Here is a 17,906-nt window from a genome sequence, read left to right as displayed (position 1 = left end):
CGGAGCCGGGGCCGGGGCCGGGGCCGCGCGGGCAGAGGGAGGTGTGGCTGCCGGGGTCCCTCAGCCATTGCCGGCTACCGGGAACGTCTCGCCGCGGCCGCCCGCCGCCGAGCCCCCGCGGGCAGCCGCCGGATCTCCCGGGCAGAAGCGCGGAGACGGTGCGAGCCCGCGTGGCGCTCGCCGCCGCCCCGGCCGGGACCAGCCCGCCGGCGCCGGGGTACCTCGCCCCGGCCATTTTCCTCGGGCGGGAGGCGGCGGCGGCCAGCGACACCCGGCTCCGAGGCGCAGAGGCCGGGCGGCGGGGCGGGGGGGGAGCCGCGCAGGCCGGGCCGGGCTCCCCCCCGGCTCCGGCCCCGGCCGGAGGCGGCCGCGGCGGGGCGGGGCGGACGGGCGACCTCCGCCGCTGGCTCCCTGCCCCGCGGCCGCGGGCCACCGCTAGGCCCCGGCCCTCCCCCGGGCCGCCGAGCTCCGCCGCACCCGGAGGGAGCCCCGCCGCAGCCGGCAGCCCGCAGCCCCCGTCCCGCCGCCGCGGGGAGCGGGAGCGAGGCCGCGGCGCGGCCGTCCCGCAGCCCCCCGCGGGAAGCAGCGGCCCCGGCGCGCAGGACCGCGGAGCGCCCCCACCCCCCGCGCCGCTCCCCCTTTGAAAACTGATCTTTGGCTCTTCGCGTGAAAGTGATTTGAATTTGGCTCGGCGGCGCTCTGCGCAGGCGTCCAGCTGCTGGCATGCTGGCTCCTTGCAAAGCAGCTGTTTTGGGTTTGAAATTCCAACATGGCAGAGGCTGCAGTCAGTCTTCCCTTCAAAAACTTGGAATGATTTCAAATCATAGGCACCTTCACTTAACCCGAGCCCCCATTCATCAGCAAACACATCGGATCGATGCTACTCTAACCTATCGGGTGCTCGTACCAAATCTCCAGGTAAGAGGATCTCTCCCTCTCCCTCTCTCTCTCTCTCTCTCTCTTTTTTTTTTTTTTTCGGTGTTCCTACCACCGGTTTAAATTTTATTTAATCTCAAAGCTCTCCGAGACAGCCGTGTATTTTTTAAGCGCCCGCTCGTGCCCGAAGTATTTTGTCTAATTCGCGGTCGTTTTTTGATGTTAAATACTCCGCTCTGCTTTCCTAATCGTAGTCTGGAAAGTCCAGCTATACAATCGCAGTGCATGGTTTTTCCTCCTTGGTCATTGCCAACAATAGTAGGCAGATTAAGAGTTGGCGATCGCAAGCTCCCTCCCCACCTCCTCCTCCTAATTGGATTTATTTTCAAGTTGCATTAAAAATAATAAACTGCCGGTACGGCGGGGCTGGACTTTGAGACAACTAACTTCGGAGCAAATAAGTGCAAATAAGAAGCTCGCAAAACAAAAGTTGGGTTTAAATTGCTGTGTCTCGGCTGGGGGGGCACGGATATGTCAGAGGAGCTGTTGCAGTAAAATGTAAGCACATCATCTTGGAGGGGGTACAGCGTGGTGGGCGTATTGTTGGCTCGGAAGGGAGAGAAAGATGTATAATTTAATGGTATATACAATCCACTGATCCTATTACTATCCTCCCTGGAGCTCTTGTTAGTTTCAATGGGAGTGAGTGAAATTGACATGGACTTGCATTCCTGGTCATGTGCTTTTTTTTCCCCCTTTCTTTCTTCTCTTGTGATCTGAGATCCCCTTTTTGTTGATGTTGCTTTCCCACTTAATTATATGCATGTAGGTTAAATGAATACCTGACGAAAGGGCCCACGTTTCAAGGCAGTGACATTTGATAGCTGAGAGGAAAAGTGGCTTTAATGAAAAGCAACCTTTGGAATTCCTGCTTGTGAAAAATCCAATTCAGCTTTTTGTGCTGCCAGCAAGAAATGATCAGTAGCACCAGTGTTTATGGTATGTCCGTTTTGGGATCTACTTCCTTTGCATCTAAATAGCAAAGACAAATTTAAATGGCATGATAACGCACTGAGGACTCTGCATGCAAATATTTTGTAATAAATACCTAATGTTTAATAGTATATTTTCACTCGTGTATATATAAGCATTTTTTTTCTCTTGCTATCATTTGTTTATCATTTCTGCTTTGATTATAGCATTAGTTTTGTCTATTGTATTGATCTCAGTTGTAAAACCTAAAGTTGCATGTTACTAGCAGTGCACTGTATACACCACTGAACTCCAATGGTATGTAAATTAGTAAAACTCGGTGACTAGAGAAGGGGAGATTGCGTAGCTATGAATATATGCACCTATATGTCTACATAGTCATGCATACATGCCTGAAATGCATCTTTTCCTTTTGCAAACTAATGATTTTTTTTGATTATTTACTCCGTCCGCTTTTCCCTCTTTTACTTTCAGCGTAATCATCTGCTAGAGGTTTTAACTGTTGTGGGGTGGGGGTAATGTTTTGCATGTAAACAAACAAAACCAGTGTTGTGGCTGACTGTTTAGTACTGTTTAATAAGTGGTATTTCATGCTCAGTTTACAAGTGTCTGGTTCCCACTGCTCTGTTCTCAACGTGTAGCAGAATGAAATAATCAGGTGCTGAAACTGGCTTCATTTTAACGGTCACTCTCCAGTCCCCCATGCCGCCCCCTCCTCCAAAAAAGTCAGATAAAATGGAGCATGGGGAATTTCAATAGGTCTCCTAGTGGTGCAGGAGATGCACCTCAAGGTATGCAATTAAGGCTAAAGAACTAACAACAGAAGCGACTATTAGTCTGTTTTGTGCAACCAAAAAGGGGGTACGTTCACTTTTAATAGCGTGTGGTAGCAACAAATAAGGATGGAGAGAGACCCTAGGAGAGAGAGAGCGTGTGTGTGTGCGTGTGTGTGTGTGTGTGTGTGTGGTTTGGGATAAGGGGAGGTCTGGCGTGTGTGGCTGATGATCTCTCGTAATAACATATCTGAATGCAAGAAAGAGATTGAGAGAGCAGTTGCACAATATACACTCCTATTTTGGTGTTGTAGGTGACTATATTGCTAAACATATCCCGGGTGCTATACAATGGGAATGATCTGATTGCATTTTGCATTTAGAACTTGTTGACTTTGAAGCGATCAATAAGGCGACTGTTTATTTTAGATGCACATAATTTGCCCTGAGAAATGTTTTAAGGAGGAGAGCGAGCGAGCGAGAGCGGAACATTTTTTTTTTTTTTCTTCCTAGAGCTGTTGGAGCGAATGTGATTGCCAGATGGGAGATTTCCCTCTGTGATGTTAAAGCTGTAATATATATTCAGAGCAGATTGGACTGCTGCTTGTGATGAGGAGGATATTACATTTATAAATTTTAAATCGGGAATCGGACAGTATGCTGAGAGCTGAAATTGGATGGTGTGGACGGTTTGGACTGTTAAATGCGATTCCCAGATAATAATAATAATTACAGTAGCGGTAATATATATACGTGTAATAAACACGGTAGTATCAGGCAGCGGTATGTATACTATGGCACTTAAGTACATATTGCCAGATATGGTTTCTCCTCTCTTCCCTCCGCATTCCCTAAAATGTTAAGGGTTGGAGGTGGTGGGGAGGGGGGTTCAAAGCCCACTCTTTAGAGAAATCAAACGTAACGGGGCTCTTTTCTGAGGAAAAGTTTCGCTGCAATTCTTGCTGGGGATGCACCTCTGCCTGAGTTTTTGTTTTGCCCATGTATGTGGCCTGACAGTGCCACAATCCTGAACGGCTGGAAAGTGGGAACTAGTCACACTCCAGCAGCTCTGCTGTTGCAAATTAAAAGTGTGTTGTGGTCAGGAAATGAAAGCTACAATGTCTCTTTTGAACAAGTCGTTTATCAAGAGAAACATCTATCAAGCAATGACTTGTCACATTGATCCTCTAAAAGTTAGGTCTGAAGTGGAAGCTGCTTTGATGTTTTTGATCCCAAATTTATAAAATTGAAAAAGCTGGAGAGAGTAGGACCGATTTGCACTTAAAAATGACTCCTCTCAGGGCGTGACAAAATCATCAAGTATCTGTGATACAGAGCTGGTAAACCAAGGAGGTATCGGATCTTCCACCTAATTTTTATTTTCACGTTGAAACTTTACCTTTGCCATGCATGCATCTGTGTTCGTAGTTTTAAAGATCCTTTCTGTATGCTTGTGCATTATTTCATCAGGGATATTTTCTTGCTCAGGAATACATCTGTTGCTTTCTAATTGAGCCTTTTTCCATAGTTGTTTTTTGTGATGGTATTTATAGCATTCAGTTTGAGGAGGCAATCTCAGATATCTTTTTTTCCCTCTCATCTCAGTCTTGTTTCTCCTCCTGTATTTTTAATCTCGGTTTCACCTCTCCTCCGCATGAAGCAAAGTTTTGTTTACTGCCAAAGTAACGTTTATTGCAAATGAGGGTATGTTTGGAGACATCTGTTTGCACAGCTTAAAACATGTTAAGAGTCCCGCTAAGTGTGTCTTCCCCTCCTCATCCTCTTTTTGTTTCCATTTTTGACATGTGAACTGTACTTTCATTCTCAAGAGAAGCAGCGTATTTCAAATTGAATATAAAGCAAGGTTTCGAGACAGAAAAGACCAAAACAAAGTCTAACCTGATCTTTTCCCTCGTCTGTGCTTATTTTCAGTCATTTTAGTTGTTTAGCAACTTTTTAGAAAAGTTTTTCATTTTGCATGAAGTTTGTGTTTGGATTATCAGGGAATCCCTCCAACTGAATGAAAGAGAGGGGTTTGGTGTGTGTGTGTGTTTTCCTTTTTCTTTTTTTTTTTTTGTTTCTTTTCTTTTCCGCTAAGGTATGAGGGAAGTCTTCCTTAAAGCAGGATGCTTTGACTTCTTTTCTTCAGTGTCACAAATGAGACTAATACTTATGGATACTTGATAGAGACCCATTTGCAAATAGGCAGCAAACAGCAGCGTGGTGGGAGTTTTGGTGAGTGTAATACTTGCTAATTAATCATGTTTGAAATGAAGGAATCATAGAGTGGTAATAAAGGCTCATTGTTGTTTGATGTTTGTAACAGGATGTGACTCCTACATGAATCTGGCGGGTTTGGGGTTTTTGTTGTTATTTCCCCCTTCATAATAAGATACTTTCTGTACACAGTCAAATTGTTTTTTATTTATTGGAACATCTGTGAAAACACGTGTATCTGCTTCTCTTATTTCAGCAACATTTTAGAAAATATGAAGATTGTATTGTTATTGATCTCTTCATCATACAATTAGCAGGAACAAATGACAATCTGATGTCATTAACTATTCTTTTATCCTTAAAACTTTTTTGTTTAAGTGGAGTTTTTTCCTCGTTATAAAAAGTGTACTACTCATTTTTTTATGACTGGTAAAATAGCTTTTCATGAACTTTTGTGCCCTACTTGCTTACACATTATAGTAAGGGACAGTAATAAAACATGTATTTCAGAATAGTTTGTATGCTAGCCCTTTAAAAATTGAAGTGTAAAAACGTTTGGATGCTGGGTTTGCTTCTTTGTTTTTTAACATTGCTCTTATCGGATATGTCATCTTTAGGCTTTAATGTTCATCTTTTAATTAATAATAGTGCTGTATATGGTGGAGAGAGATGTGATAATCTGTTTCAGACTGCAAAGCTTTAGTTTCAAATTTTAATTAATTAATTGAGGCTATTTTATACTGCATGAACAAGGTTTAAAATATGCTTTTGTTTAGATGGTCTCCTCCTTTTTTAAAATATAAATCCTAGAGGAAAATGATTTTGTACGCTTCCCGTCAATATGTTTGTTCAATGAATGCATACAAGAAGCATTGAATGATCATAATGACAGATCATAATGACTGGTCTTCCTGTAGTCTTAATCATCAATTATTAGGCTTATCTGCTTGCTAGGAGTGGGTTTAATGGTACAGAATCAGCATGAGATCTCTGTATATGAAACATTTGTATGTTGTTTATAACAGACTGAGTTTTTATCTAGCATTCCCAGATCTAATAATAGAAATATTTGGCTCTTTGCCCCGAATCAATATATCCCTTAAGAGAACAAACTTCACATAATACTTTCATAAAGTGCCAGATGTATAAATACCGAGTTGATAAATTTAATTACTGGGGTTTTACATTGATTCATTGATCTTATGATTGGAGGAAATTGTTCTGCAGACATTTCTGAAATATTGAAAAATATAGCGTGTCAATAAAGCTTGATTAATCGATCAATCAGCACTTTCCCCCCCTCTTAAGTCATTGATAAGAAAAGGCATAAAATAAGTATAGAAAGAATTTGGGATAAAGTAATTAGGAATTCCCATTTGCTATTAGCAGAGCATATGAGAAGCAAAACACTGTGTCTGTGGGGAAAAAAAAAAAAAAAAAAAGATCAACTTTGAAGTGGAATTGTGCATATTGGACTCAATCCTTAGCTGGTATAAAATGGTTTAGCTTTAAAGAGCTACAGTGATTTACAGTTCCCAGAATCTGTCCCACGGTGGCTTTTTTTTTTTGTGTGTGCGTGGTTTTTTTTTTTAGTTTTGTTTTTTTTTTTAGTACTGTTCTTTGGTTTATTGGAAGCTGTTTAAAATCAGATATTATGGCTACCAAAATATATGGAATTTTAGATAAGCATCTGATCCAAAATGAACAGTATAGCTATAAAAGTAATTTGAACAGCTGTAAATTCAGGATTGCGTATCCCTGATATTGTTGCAGAGTATTAAACTCTTGCTGCTAGAGATGCTATCCTCTAAGTGAAAACTTATCTTCCTTATGGGAAAGACCACTTCAGGGAACTCTAGGCTGGGAAAGGACCTGGAGCTTTTTGTTGCTAAAATAATAATAAAAAATTTCCAATAAATAGAATTAGATATAAGGATATTTTCCAGGTGAAAAACCTTACTGGAGCATTTGGCTCCATTTCTACGAGGCATGTGACCTTTTCACCCTATGTCAATGATATTTTTATAGAGTGTGTGAGAAATGCAAGCATGAAAAAATCCTTAGGATCATTCTATTTTTATTTAAAAAAAATAAAAAAAGGAAAATAAAAGATCTCTGAATCTCAGAAAACAGCATATACATCTCCTTTACTGAAACTGCTTTCCTTTAAAGGACGATAGCTAATAGAGAAGAACAGAGAAGAAAATCCACTTGCAATATGTTACCGTAGGTTCGACAAATACAATCTTATCCTTCAAGGAGCAGAGAGTCCTAGGCTGTAATGGAGGTCAAAGGAAATCTAAGGCTTTCAGTCCTTTAATAATTGTACCTGCCACCCCCCTGATCAGCATGTTAAAGAGGGTACGTGTATATGTATTATGTTTCTCTGAAGATAATTTGTATTTGCAGCAACCTTGTAAATACGAGTGGACTTCACTACTATTGCTTCTAAATACCTGTTGATGTTGGTCTAGCTGTGTGACAAGCGAGGGTAAAATGGAAAGAGTAATAGTTGGTCAGTCTTGGTTACCGGAGTCTTGAGAAACCGGGAGGGAGATGGGGCTTTGACAGGTCAGTGGGAGAAGGGGAAGGATCCGAGGAGGTGCAATCTGCAGAGAGCACCGCTGATTAGAGCACGCAGAGTCGTCTGCTGTGATGAAAACGTGGAGCTCATGCTTCTCATTTGCTGAGGTATATTGCTACGAGGTATCGACACACACAGTATGGTAATAACAATATTGTATGTCTGCTCCTACCGTGCTGGTAACGGTACCTGTCAAACATATCATAATACCGAACTACCTGTTTAATCATGTAAGCAACACTCCTTACTACAATGGCTATTGTATTTGTACAATAGAAAGAACAGCCTTGTGTTATTTATTATATTTAAATAATGGAATAAAACTTTTTGTTCTTTAAACTGTTTTTCTGCATTTGAAAAAAAAAAGTTTCATCTGTCTCAGTTATAATTAAAAATAATTCAACTACAGATGACTTATGTCACTTGCTGCTTTTTTATTTTTTATAATATGCTATTAAGTGTGTAGTCTAGTGTGCCATGAAACACTGAAATAGCAATTACTAGTCATATTATTTAGCTGTTATTGAGGAAATAGTTTTTCTGTTGTTTTAAAGTATAGAACAGCTATTGCTAGTATATTTAGTTAAATTTCAGGTATCTTGAAAGTGATGTGGAGAAAAATGCTGACATTGTTTTGATCCGATAGTAAACTTTGGTGATGCAAGTCCATTTTTTCTCCACATTTGGAAATCGTGTATTGCTTGGACTTTTGTTATCCATTTTTAACGCTTTCCTGTTCTTCTTTTAATGTGACATGCACTCTCTGTTAAAGCAAATGGTTTGTTTTCTGTATTATTTACCATTATTTGTGTGGCTTTTTTTTTTTTGTATGTGCACATGTCATGCTGGTTATAGTTTGGTAATGGTAAATTGGTTTCAGTAATCTATATTTTATTTGGAATAAGAGCATACTCTGGTCCAACTTCATGATCTAAGATAGCTGTCTCACATCTAATTAAGCAGGGTCTGAATGAATGATTCTCTGGTATGGGTCATAATTAAACTTTTTGTTTCTCATCTTCAGTTTCATAAAATACTTAAGGGGCACATGAATGCATGCTTGTGTAACTCCTGCTAATCTGAATGGAAATTGAAAATGAATGTTGAGAGGAGATGTGAGAAGGGGCTGGAACTGGTGGATTACAGAGGTTTGTGGCAGGAATGTGTCTTCATGCTCTCATTCAAGTCCCCTGTCCCCCTCCCCCCATTTATTTAGAGCAACTGCTATTTGATTTGCCTTTTAATATGTTGCAAATAACATCCCTATTTTCCTCTGAGAGGTTTTTCTTCCTTCCGTCTCCTCCGTTCTAACATGCAAGCAAGTCATTAATAAAAAGCATTTATATAGTGAGCTTGAATTATCACTTAATAAAACTGTGAGAACTATGCTGCTGCAGAGATATTCCTATCCAGCACAACAGATGTTACAGTGTGTGTGTTTCTTCTGGAGACGTGGTGAGGGGAAGAGCCTACAATTACTTTATGTTACTGAGTGACAGCAGAGGGTGGATGGGAAGGATAAAGTTTTATGCAGAAATGATGAATCCCTGACAATAGTATCAATATTGACATTTTAAATATTATGAACTGATAGCCCTGCTATGCAAGCTTCTGTGGTAGCTGTGCTTTTAGATGAAAAGTAGCTATTTATATACCTTACGGCTCAGTGTGGTCATGTTGAAAGTAGGAACATACTCATCATAGATTCTGAGAAAGCACAGGTTAACGTCCCCTGTCTTCTTTAGACCTATCTGATTACTTCAGCCTCCTGTGTTGACACAGAAAGAAACAGCTAGATTCTGTGCTGGAAGAATAAGGTTTGCAAGCACTGACTGATATAAGGTATCCCATTGTGATACCTAAACCAAATTTTAAAAAATCAAGCATCCTTTTCAAGTAAAACTTGAGAAACACAGAAAGGAACAGCAAAGATGTATCTGAACACACTTGAAGGTGCACCATTTACTTTCAAGAGATTTCTCCCATCACTCATGTATAGCTCCACCATGAAGAGTGATATCAAAAGATCTCAGAAAAGTAACTATTCTTTTATGTCTTTGGGAACTCAGATGCTTACAAGATTGTTTCTGAGAAGGAAAAGAATTGATCCTATTTTCAGCCCCTTGTTGTTGGCATTTGTGGACCACATCACTATATACAGTACTGTAGAAACACATTCTTGGTAAATGAATACAATTCTGTTTCCTCTTGCAGCTCTAAAACTATAGTTCAATGCTGTTGCATGCAAAGTCTGTTTGGACCATATATTTTTTATGAATCTCTTCCTGCAATCTCTATGAAATTGTTGTATTTAAAATACATAAGTTTAATGAAGAGCTTTAAACTTAATTGGCAAGTAATATATATGATTAAATAGAGGAATTCAAAATGAAAATAGTGTGTTTTGTTGTTTTATGAAAGAAGATAGGGTTAAAGTCACCTGTGACAATAGGTGAACTGGATATCATCACCATGCAGTCAGAAAACTGCTGGGTTTAAGCTAGCAAAACTCAATTATTTTTAATATGGAAGGAGTCTGTAAATTTTCTAGCTATTTAGCTGAATGTACACTTAATTTGCAAAATCTATTTTTGTGGTTCCTATTGTTAGATCTGCAGCTTTATATTAACTACGTACGTATGCTAGTGCTGTATTGAACGTACCATAAATATCAGACAGGTACTCTATTTTAAAGATTTTAAAGTAATTTTTCATGTCTTTATAGAATTTCTAATAATTCTTTATTTCTTACTCTCTGCTTTTGATAAAAGCTGAAATAAATATATTTTGGAAACCGTTCATGCTGCAATTAACCTTTTCTAATAATTGATTTTCATTTTGTTCTTTGACTTTCACTCATTTCATTTCATTTCACACTCCTGTCCCATGCAGGAATTCTTTATGCTACAACACTGGTGTGTTTTTCTGCTTTCAGTTTACAAACTTTAGTGTTAACATTAATTTTGCTGATGCCATGGTATTCCTACTGAGAAATGTTATCTCTTTTCCAGATTAATATTAGTGTTGGTAGAGAGCTGGAGCTGAAACTCGGTAAATGCCATGTAACAAGCAGCACAAAGCACTTCTCGTTATTTGGCCCCTAGCGTTTGTCAACACGACAGACATATCAAAAGCACACCTTAACACGCAGCGACTGTCTCTGTTGAGACATAGATAGTTAAGAAGTTTGAGAAGCTTTTTCTTTTTTTTTTTTTTTTTAAGTTACATGTAGGTAAATCATATCTGATTGTGTGCTTGTAGAGACTGAGTACCCAGCACCTTAATTAATGACATTTTAGAAGTTTTCATTAGTTAAAAATGTTCAAGGAGTTACAATGTGGTATTTCTTCCATCACTGAGCAGATTATCCATGTGGTACAGAATAATGGACGCACTGACACCAGTAGTAGTGACTGGAGTAGTGATTTTCACCACTGATTAGGGAAAGGTGTTTTGTTATTTCTGGAGTAGGCAAATAGCACACAACTATTTATTTTTCTCCAAGGTGTCAGCTGTTTAGAGATAGTGGAATTCCTTGCCATCCATTACCAGCTAGTAGTTTTTAGCTAAAGTTACTGTTCCTTTCTGCTTGGGAGCTGCCAGAACAGCTGCAGCTTGAGCTTGAAGGCTCTGAGTGGCTGAGATAACATCACGAAGAGTGTTGCATCTCAGCAAGTGCAATTCAGGCTGCCACTTCTGGTGCTCTGCTATCAGAGGCACTGAGTCCCTGCAATCTGTATGGACTTTGAATATGCAGGCTCGCAACAAATCGTAGAAACCAGGTGAGGGGGATTATAGGGAATTTTCCCCAGAAAAAGGCAGGCATTAGCAGTATTTGTACTTACTAAATGGTACGATCTCTCTCTTTTGAGGTATCAAGGGTGTGTAATAGAGTAAATAGGGCTTTTGATTTTTCCTGGTGGTTGTAAGAACACATTTTGAATGCGTCAGGACAAAAATATGAGTAAAAGTGCAACAAGCGACTCATTTATGATTTTGGATGGAGGAAACTTTAAACGTAGTTTGTTAATGTGTAAACATTCCAGCGGGCAAAATGCACAGTAGATGCTGCTGCTCTAATTGCAAAACCTCCCTTCGTTACCTTCTCCCACCTCCTGATCCCCTTCTCCCTTCCCCCACCCCCCATGGCTTTTTTAAACAATTATGGGCATTGTGCTCCTTAACGGCACATGGTTACTGTAAAGATAGATGTCCTCAAATAATGAGTTTCTAATAATAATCAGAGTGAGTTAGATTAAACTGGTTTTGTATAGCAATCTTACAGTGTGAAAAAGTACACCTAAAATCCTGAGGTATATTTACAGGAGCTAAGCCTATTTACAGAGAAGTAACCCAATTTTTGCACGTGCATGGGGAGGGAAGAGTAGGGTGGATGTTTATAAGTGCCTGCGGTTTTGTCCACCTGCTTTAAAAACTTCAGGATAAGATTTATTTTTTTAGTGCAAAATTCTGTTTTAGTTTCTAATAATAAAATGTGTTTTAAAATCACAACATACTAATTAGCTGTTGTGTTTACACTGGAAAGGTTGCATCCCTTCAAATGGCTTCTAGCTGTGCTCTTCTTTCTCGCAGTTGCTTCCCGTGCCCCGCCACATACACTATTTTATTGTCTTTTATTGTATTGTATTTTATTTTATTGTATTGTATTGTATTTTATTTTATTGTATTGTATTTTATTTTATGTTTTTCCTGTGAAGTATATTACATTAGATTTGTTGCTTTCTTCCTCATTCAAAAGTTTCTTCCCTCATTCTGAAGGGAAGTAAATGGGAGTGCTATGTACAGTAGCAGATAATCATTACTTTAAGTAGTTGTCATTATGTTGGCTAAGAGAAATGGTTTTCCTACCAGGTATCAGATCAGCAAGGCTGTACAATAAGCAGGGTAAAACAGTTTAACTTAAGGTTTAGAAATACATATGCCGTTTAAATGGAAACAAACCCCCAAATCTCCCACATACCTTTTGGGGTTTGGCAAACAAAAGCTCACTTGTACACTCTAAATTCCCCAGGGCCTCAATTTGCAATACCATTATTTAAGCCTGGCCGGTACCAAGCCATTGCAGGGAAATAGGCGCTCTGCTCCCTGTTTTTTCAAAGCCACCCTGTGCCCCCTCCCTGCCCACCCGGGCCCCGCTCCCAGCCTCTAACGTGTCCTGCCCCCGTGAGATGCTTTTGTGTTTGAAATACAGCAAATGTGGGAACGCTGCGCTTCGGCGACGGGGAGAGCTGCCATTCCCCCATGCCCATGCACCGAACTCCATCGCCTGGCTAAGATCAGGGCTGTAATCACTTTAATATCTGTTGTGTCCTCTACCAGGTGACCTGCAGTCTTTCACTGTAAAGATAAGAGACTCTGATATAATAAGTTATTTCTTCTCCAAGTCTGATGTAGTCGAAAATACTAACCATAAGCTGTGGGGAAAGTTGGACCCGCTTAATATGCTCCTAGGGTGCTCTCTGGGTATCCGCTGTTGGGTACCGACACCTGGCCCACGAACCACCGTAGCCCGATGCAGCACCGAGTGCTGCAGCTGTATGTGTTCTCCTGCCGATAAAATGGCAGTCTGGTTTGTCATTAATAAGCTTGTCTTTTGAAATAGCACTTGAGGTGCCGTTCTGAGCTTCAGAGTGTGTACCTGTTAGTGGGAAGAGCTAAGAAAGAGATGAGCTGCCTTCCCGAATGTGGGCGGAAGGATGGTGAGTAATACCTGCCTTGGCATGGCATCTGCCAGGAGCCCACTGGGTTTTTTTCCTGCTCTAGTTTTGAAAGGTGTAAGGTAGTCTGATGAGCAGAGGGGAAAAAACAAAAGGGAAAAATACTTCCAAGCAAATCATTACAGCATATCTCAATGACTGTGCTCCACACTTAGATTTAATTAGAAGACAACTGCACTGGAAAACCGGTCATTTTAGTCATAGTTAACGACTGGTTCTCTCCTACCCCCAATCACAACCGATTATACGCTGCGTTGTATAATGTAATTTCCACAAGAAAATTAAGTACGAATAGGCACGATAGTATTGTGTAGTTGCAATAATGAGGTTTTCATTAATGATGTTAATTTATCACTTAACTATCCTTTTAGAGGTGAAAATAACTATTTTCCTTGTGTTTTCTTTTTACTCTGTGTGCCAACCACTTTCAAATTGGCGTATTTTGTGCATATTTTAAGCAAAAGACTGTGACTGGATAGCTATTAATGTGTTCCTTACGTGGCAAAAAGAAACGCTGGATACCCGTGTTTCTTACAGGATAACCATTTTCAGGAGGAATCTCTTTTATGTTGTAATATAATTTACCAGTGTATGGTTTCAAAAGTGTCGTGGGTAGTTCAACGCTAGATTCCAGACAAGCAAGTTTGTTTCCTGGTTAGCTGTAATAAGACTTACTCGGTGTCAGTAGTAAGATAATAAGGATAAAAAGCATGCATGACTTAAGGGAAAAAAAAAAAAAGCCATGCATTTACGTTTGTGCACCAAATTCCACTTGGGGATATGCTCGTTGGGCTAACAAAGTGCCTTGTGGGCTTTATTTCAACTACCGTGTGATTAAATTGGTATATTAGAGCTTTTTACCAACTGCCAAAGCAAAATTTTACCCTGTTCTTATCCTGAGATGTTTTTGTCTTTAAAAAGATCCACACTTTATTACTACACGGGTGGGTGGTAAGAAAATTTATCATTGTTATTTGTTGGGTGTGGCTGTGTTAGAGTCTGGATAACCTGAATTCGAACTGATGTTGGGTAGATTTTTTTAATTTTTTAATTTTTTATTTTAATTCCAAAGCCCAACTGTGGAATTGATATATCATCTTAAAATTTCAAATCTATATTTCATGAAGTGTGCCAAAGCACCCATGAGCTCATTAAGAAAAGACTTTTTCAATTGTATCTTGTGTTTATGCATGTATTTATACTTGACAGGAATCCTTTAGAGGTTTGGTTTGCTGTATTAATACTTACAGTGTCTTGGAGCACATAAAATATACTTTAAAAAGTGAAAGGAGAAAGCATTGCTTACAGATGTAGTTCCAGCAGCTTCCTCTGTATTTTGGTACCTGCGGGCAAGTCCCTTGGCCAGACACCCAGCCTCTAGAGGGCAGGCCAGCAACCTCCTTGGCCAGACCCTGGCCCACGCAGCCCGCTGCAGAAAGTCCTAATGCTGGCACCTACAGACAGCATCCTGTTTGTGCTGCACAATAAAATCTCTGGGTGTATTTCTCATTATTCCCTCAGTTTTGCTGTACTAAGTGGTTTGCTTTTCCTTTTTTTTTTAATCTTGGGGAGGGCTTTTTTGTATTTGTGTTGTTTGGTGGTGGTGATGGTTTTTCTCACCAGCAATGGTCGTTATGAATGTGGAGACTCAAATCCTCTGTGGTATGATCATGTGGTCTATTTACAGTTACTCCTTCACCTGGTAGAAATCTTCTTTAGGTACGCACTGTTCTTTGCTGTAGTGAGGACTACAGAAGCCAGCCCACAATATTGTAGGCTTGCAAAATTAGGCACTAAAATTCATTGTGTATTAAAATCTAGATAATACATTATTTAGGTGTTACTAAGCCCAGTTTACCCTACTCCAGTTGCCTAGGTTCAGTTCCATGACTCTTTTTGTCTTGCAAAATGCCATATGACATTTTTTTGTTCTCCTATGGACCATTGTTACAAGTGCTGATATTTATGTGAAGTCAGACTTGTTCTCCAGTTCAGCTGTTTGACCATGATTCCATCCTCCAGTATATCACCATTGGAAATCAGAGGGCTTCCAATAATTCAAATAAATCTGTTGGTCTGCTTCAGTTTTTCATTAGATGTGTTGAAGTAGAACAAAAGAGCAAATATTCTTGGATTTGGTGCCATAAAGTAAGACACCCCCTACATCCTGATCCACAGTTTAGGTTTGGTCTAAGAATGTGAATATTTGTGTTTAGGGAAAAAATTATATGTAAGAAATTTTTTGTTGCATACAGTGTCATTAAACAAGTATGTGACCTTTCCTAAAAGTGTACTGGTTTACCTTGGGCACTTTCTGCTAGAAGATTTTGAAGTATTACTTTGGCAGTTCAAACTGAAGTGTAGTTGGAGCATGTACACTTCAGGAGGAGAAAAGTATCTCTTGCTGATGGCTGCATTAAGTCCTCCATGGAGTCGTACAGATAGGCCTGTTGCTCTGGGCGAACTTGCTTCTTGGCTTCTTGAATGAATGCAGCATTTTAGCTACACATTTATCGTTGAGGCTTGAAGCTTAACTGCATTACTGAGTTTCTGCATTTCTGTACAACACAGGGAAAAAATGAGAAAGAATCCAGCAAAAGTTATGGGAATTGGCTTTCTTTATTTTGTAGGTCACGTCTTGTAATTGGGAGATCGGTGCTCAATGCCCACTTAGCTTTCCAACTTTTTATTTAAAAGAAACTAAAAAAAAAAAAAAAAGAAAAGCTGCTTGCTTTATGAAGTGTGTGGTGTCTGCCTTACAGGTAACACTGGATCAAATTTGTTGCGGGAGTTGGCCACTTAGCAGTGAGCGGTTTGGAACATGTATTTAGTGTGTTCCTAGGTTGATGCAACCCCACATGGAAAATTTTCTGTTGCCTTAAAATGTCAGAGTTTTTGTCAGTCTTATGTACTGACACAGTTTATGGACATGCGGGGGAGAAAAATTCCCAAGATGAAGCATGCTCTGTAGAAGCACTAGGTCATATTTTTTATGTCTTGATCATCTGTGGCCAAAGTATAGTTGATTTCCTCGTGAAATAATGGTGGCATTGTTTTGCGATTCGTCAAATCTGTTTTTTCCCATGGGCTTGGGACAGTCACTAGTGTGTCACTTCAGACCTTGCATGCACCCAGGTTGCAAACACGTTCGTTCCTTCGCTTGGCACTGCCTGGTTGGGCAGGGCAGGAGGGGGCCCGATGTACAGCAGGAAGCGCAGCACCTGGAGGGCTGCATGGCCAAACCTTTACAAACCTCATCCCTGTAGGCTTAGGGGTGTGCTTAGAATAAGCTTTAGCTGTCATGGAAAAGGGGTGGAAATATAGTTAGGGTATCTGGTCAGTCTTAAATAACCAAGTTTTTTGATGCCAGAGTGGTTTACAGTCAGAGACTGTCCCTGCTGATCTGCCTGGGAGAGAGCAATCTTTTTTCCCCTAACTGCCAGTAGAAGACTGATCTCATGCAAGCATTTCCCTTATTGTTGTCCTCCAAAAAACAGTATCACAAGCCCTGTCAAATGAGTGGCTTTTACAGCTTGCTCTGGAAGCCAAGAAATTCAGGCGATGTTGAAGGGAGTGGGGGAAACCAGTCCCAGAGCCAGAAGCATCCCCTCCGGCTTCTGGCAGGGCGATGCTGCAGCGCCTCTGCCCATCTTGTCTGTGGCAGAGCCAAACAGGCTCTCAGGTGGAGCGAAAGAGCAGGGACAAGAGAATATTCCATGAAGGTATTGATAGAGTTTATGGGAATTTAAGTAGTTATATGGGGAGAATGATTCAAAGTGAATTTTGGTGGGAAGTGTTAAGCACTGAGCACCTCAAATGTAATGGTCTTCAGCTTTGCTGCTGGAAGGTCTGCCCGTGTCATGCCTTTGGTCTGAACGTAGAAAGGTGTGAATTTTGTCCTTGTGGAACATTGTAGCTCTGAAACATCGGAGAGGGGAGAAAAATAGCAAAGGATTTTTTTTTTTATTTTTTTCTCTCCTGAACAAATGAAAGCAAGAGCAAAGCCTTGAAGATCATTTTAGAATTCAGGCTCCAAATTTCTCTTTAAGCCATTCTTAATAGAAACAGTAAGTTATAAATCATCTAAGCAATTACCCGAACACTGAAGGAGTGGGGCCCAGCCTGGGCTTCAGCCCCAGATGTTTCTGGACTACAATAATGGCCTAGCCCAGATATTTACAGCTTAATTTCTGTTCATGTGCACTTGTCCATAAATGGTTCCTTTTCCATTTCCAGTTCAACAACCGAACCACTTATAGTAGAGAGTGATTTAAACTTGAATGATGGCAAAATGTGAATAGAGACAATTTACCTCTGGAAACTTTAAAGTCCACATTTCCAATATTTAAAATGTAAGTTAACTCTTGAACAGGGCATGAATTGATCAATAAGTGCCCCCTTTTAAATGTCGTATTCTTTATAAGATGAAAAATAAAAAATCTGATTTAAAACAATTTTTTATTTTATTTTATTTTTGCTTAGCTTTGTTGCACTTCAGAGCAGAGCCTTTTTTTACCTCCCTTTAACACTACGCCACCTAGCACTACTCGCGGGGCGAGCCAGTGTACGTAGCCTCCCTACTGTCCCCATTCCTGTCCTCCCTGCTCCTCCCAACCAGCCCCATTACTTGAAACTAAACAAATTGAAAATAATGATTGGTAACCATCTGCTGTGCTGAAATTCCACGTACAGCAGTTAACTCCATTTTACAAAACAACTTCAATC

At 40.3% G+C, this 17,906-nt stretch overlaps 1 protein-coding gene across 9 annotated transcripts in view; it reads left to right on the top strand.

Moving 5' to 3' along the window:
• The window catches only part of FIGN (fidgetin, microtubule severing factor), a 387,517-nt gene that overhangs the window by 283,213 nt on the left and 86,398 nt on the right, over nt 1-17,906 (top strand). For 4 of the 9 annotated variants that reach the window (XM_083840818.1, XM_083840817.1, XM_083840815.1 and 1 more), the window contains exons 1-2: nt 533-918; nt 1,706-17,906. The exon at nt 1,706-17,906 is cut by the window's right edge. The exons of 1 other annotated variant lie outside the window; for it this stretch is intronic. Coding sequence is in view for 1 of the 8 variants with exons in the window: in XM_083840813.1 (XP_083696939.1) it covers nt 1,851-1,875 (25 nt within the window). In the remaining 7 variants the exon portion in view is untranslated. Of the gene's footprint in view, nt 1-532; nt 919-940; nt 1,435-1,705 lie in introns of those variants that run through there. 4 more of the 9 variants (XM_083840819.1, XM_083840813.1, XM_083840820.1 and 1 more) reach the window with 4 other exon arrangements.

Source organism: Anser anser (assembly GCF_964211835.1).
Source record: "Anser anser genome assembly, chromosome: 6".
Taxonomy (NCBI): domain Eukaryota; kingdom Metazoa; phylum Chordata; class Aves; order Anseriformes; family Anatidae; genus Anser; species Anser anser.
Note: the sequence above shows the minus strand (reverse complement) of the source record. Positions and strands in the feature narration are given on the sequence as shown.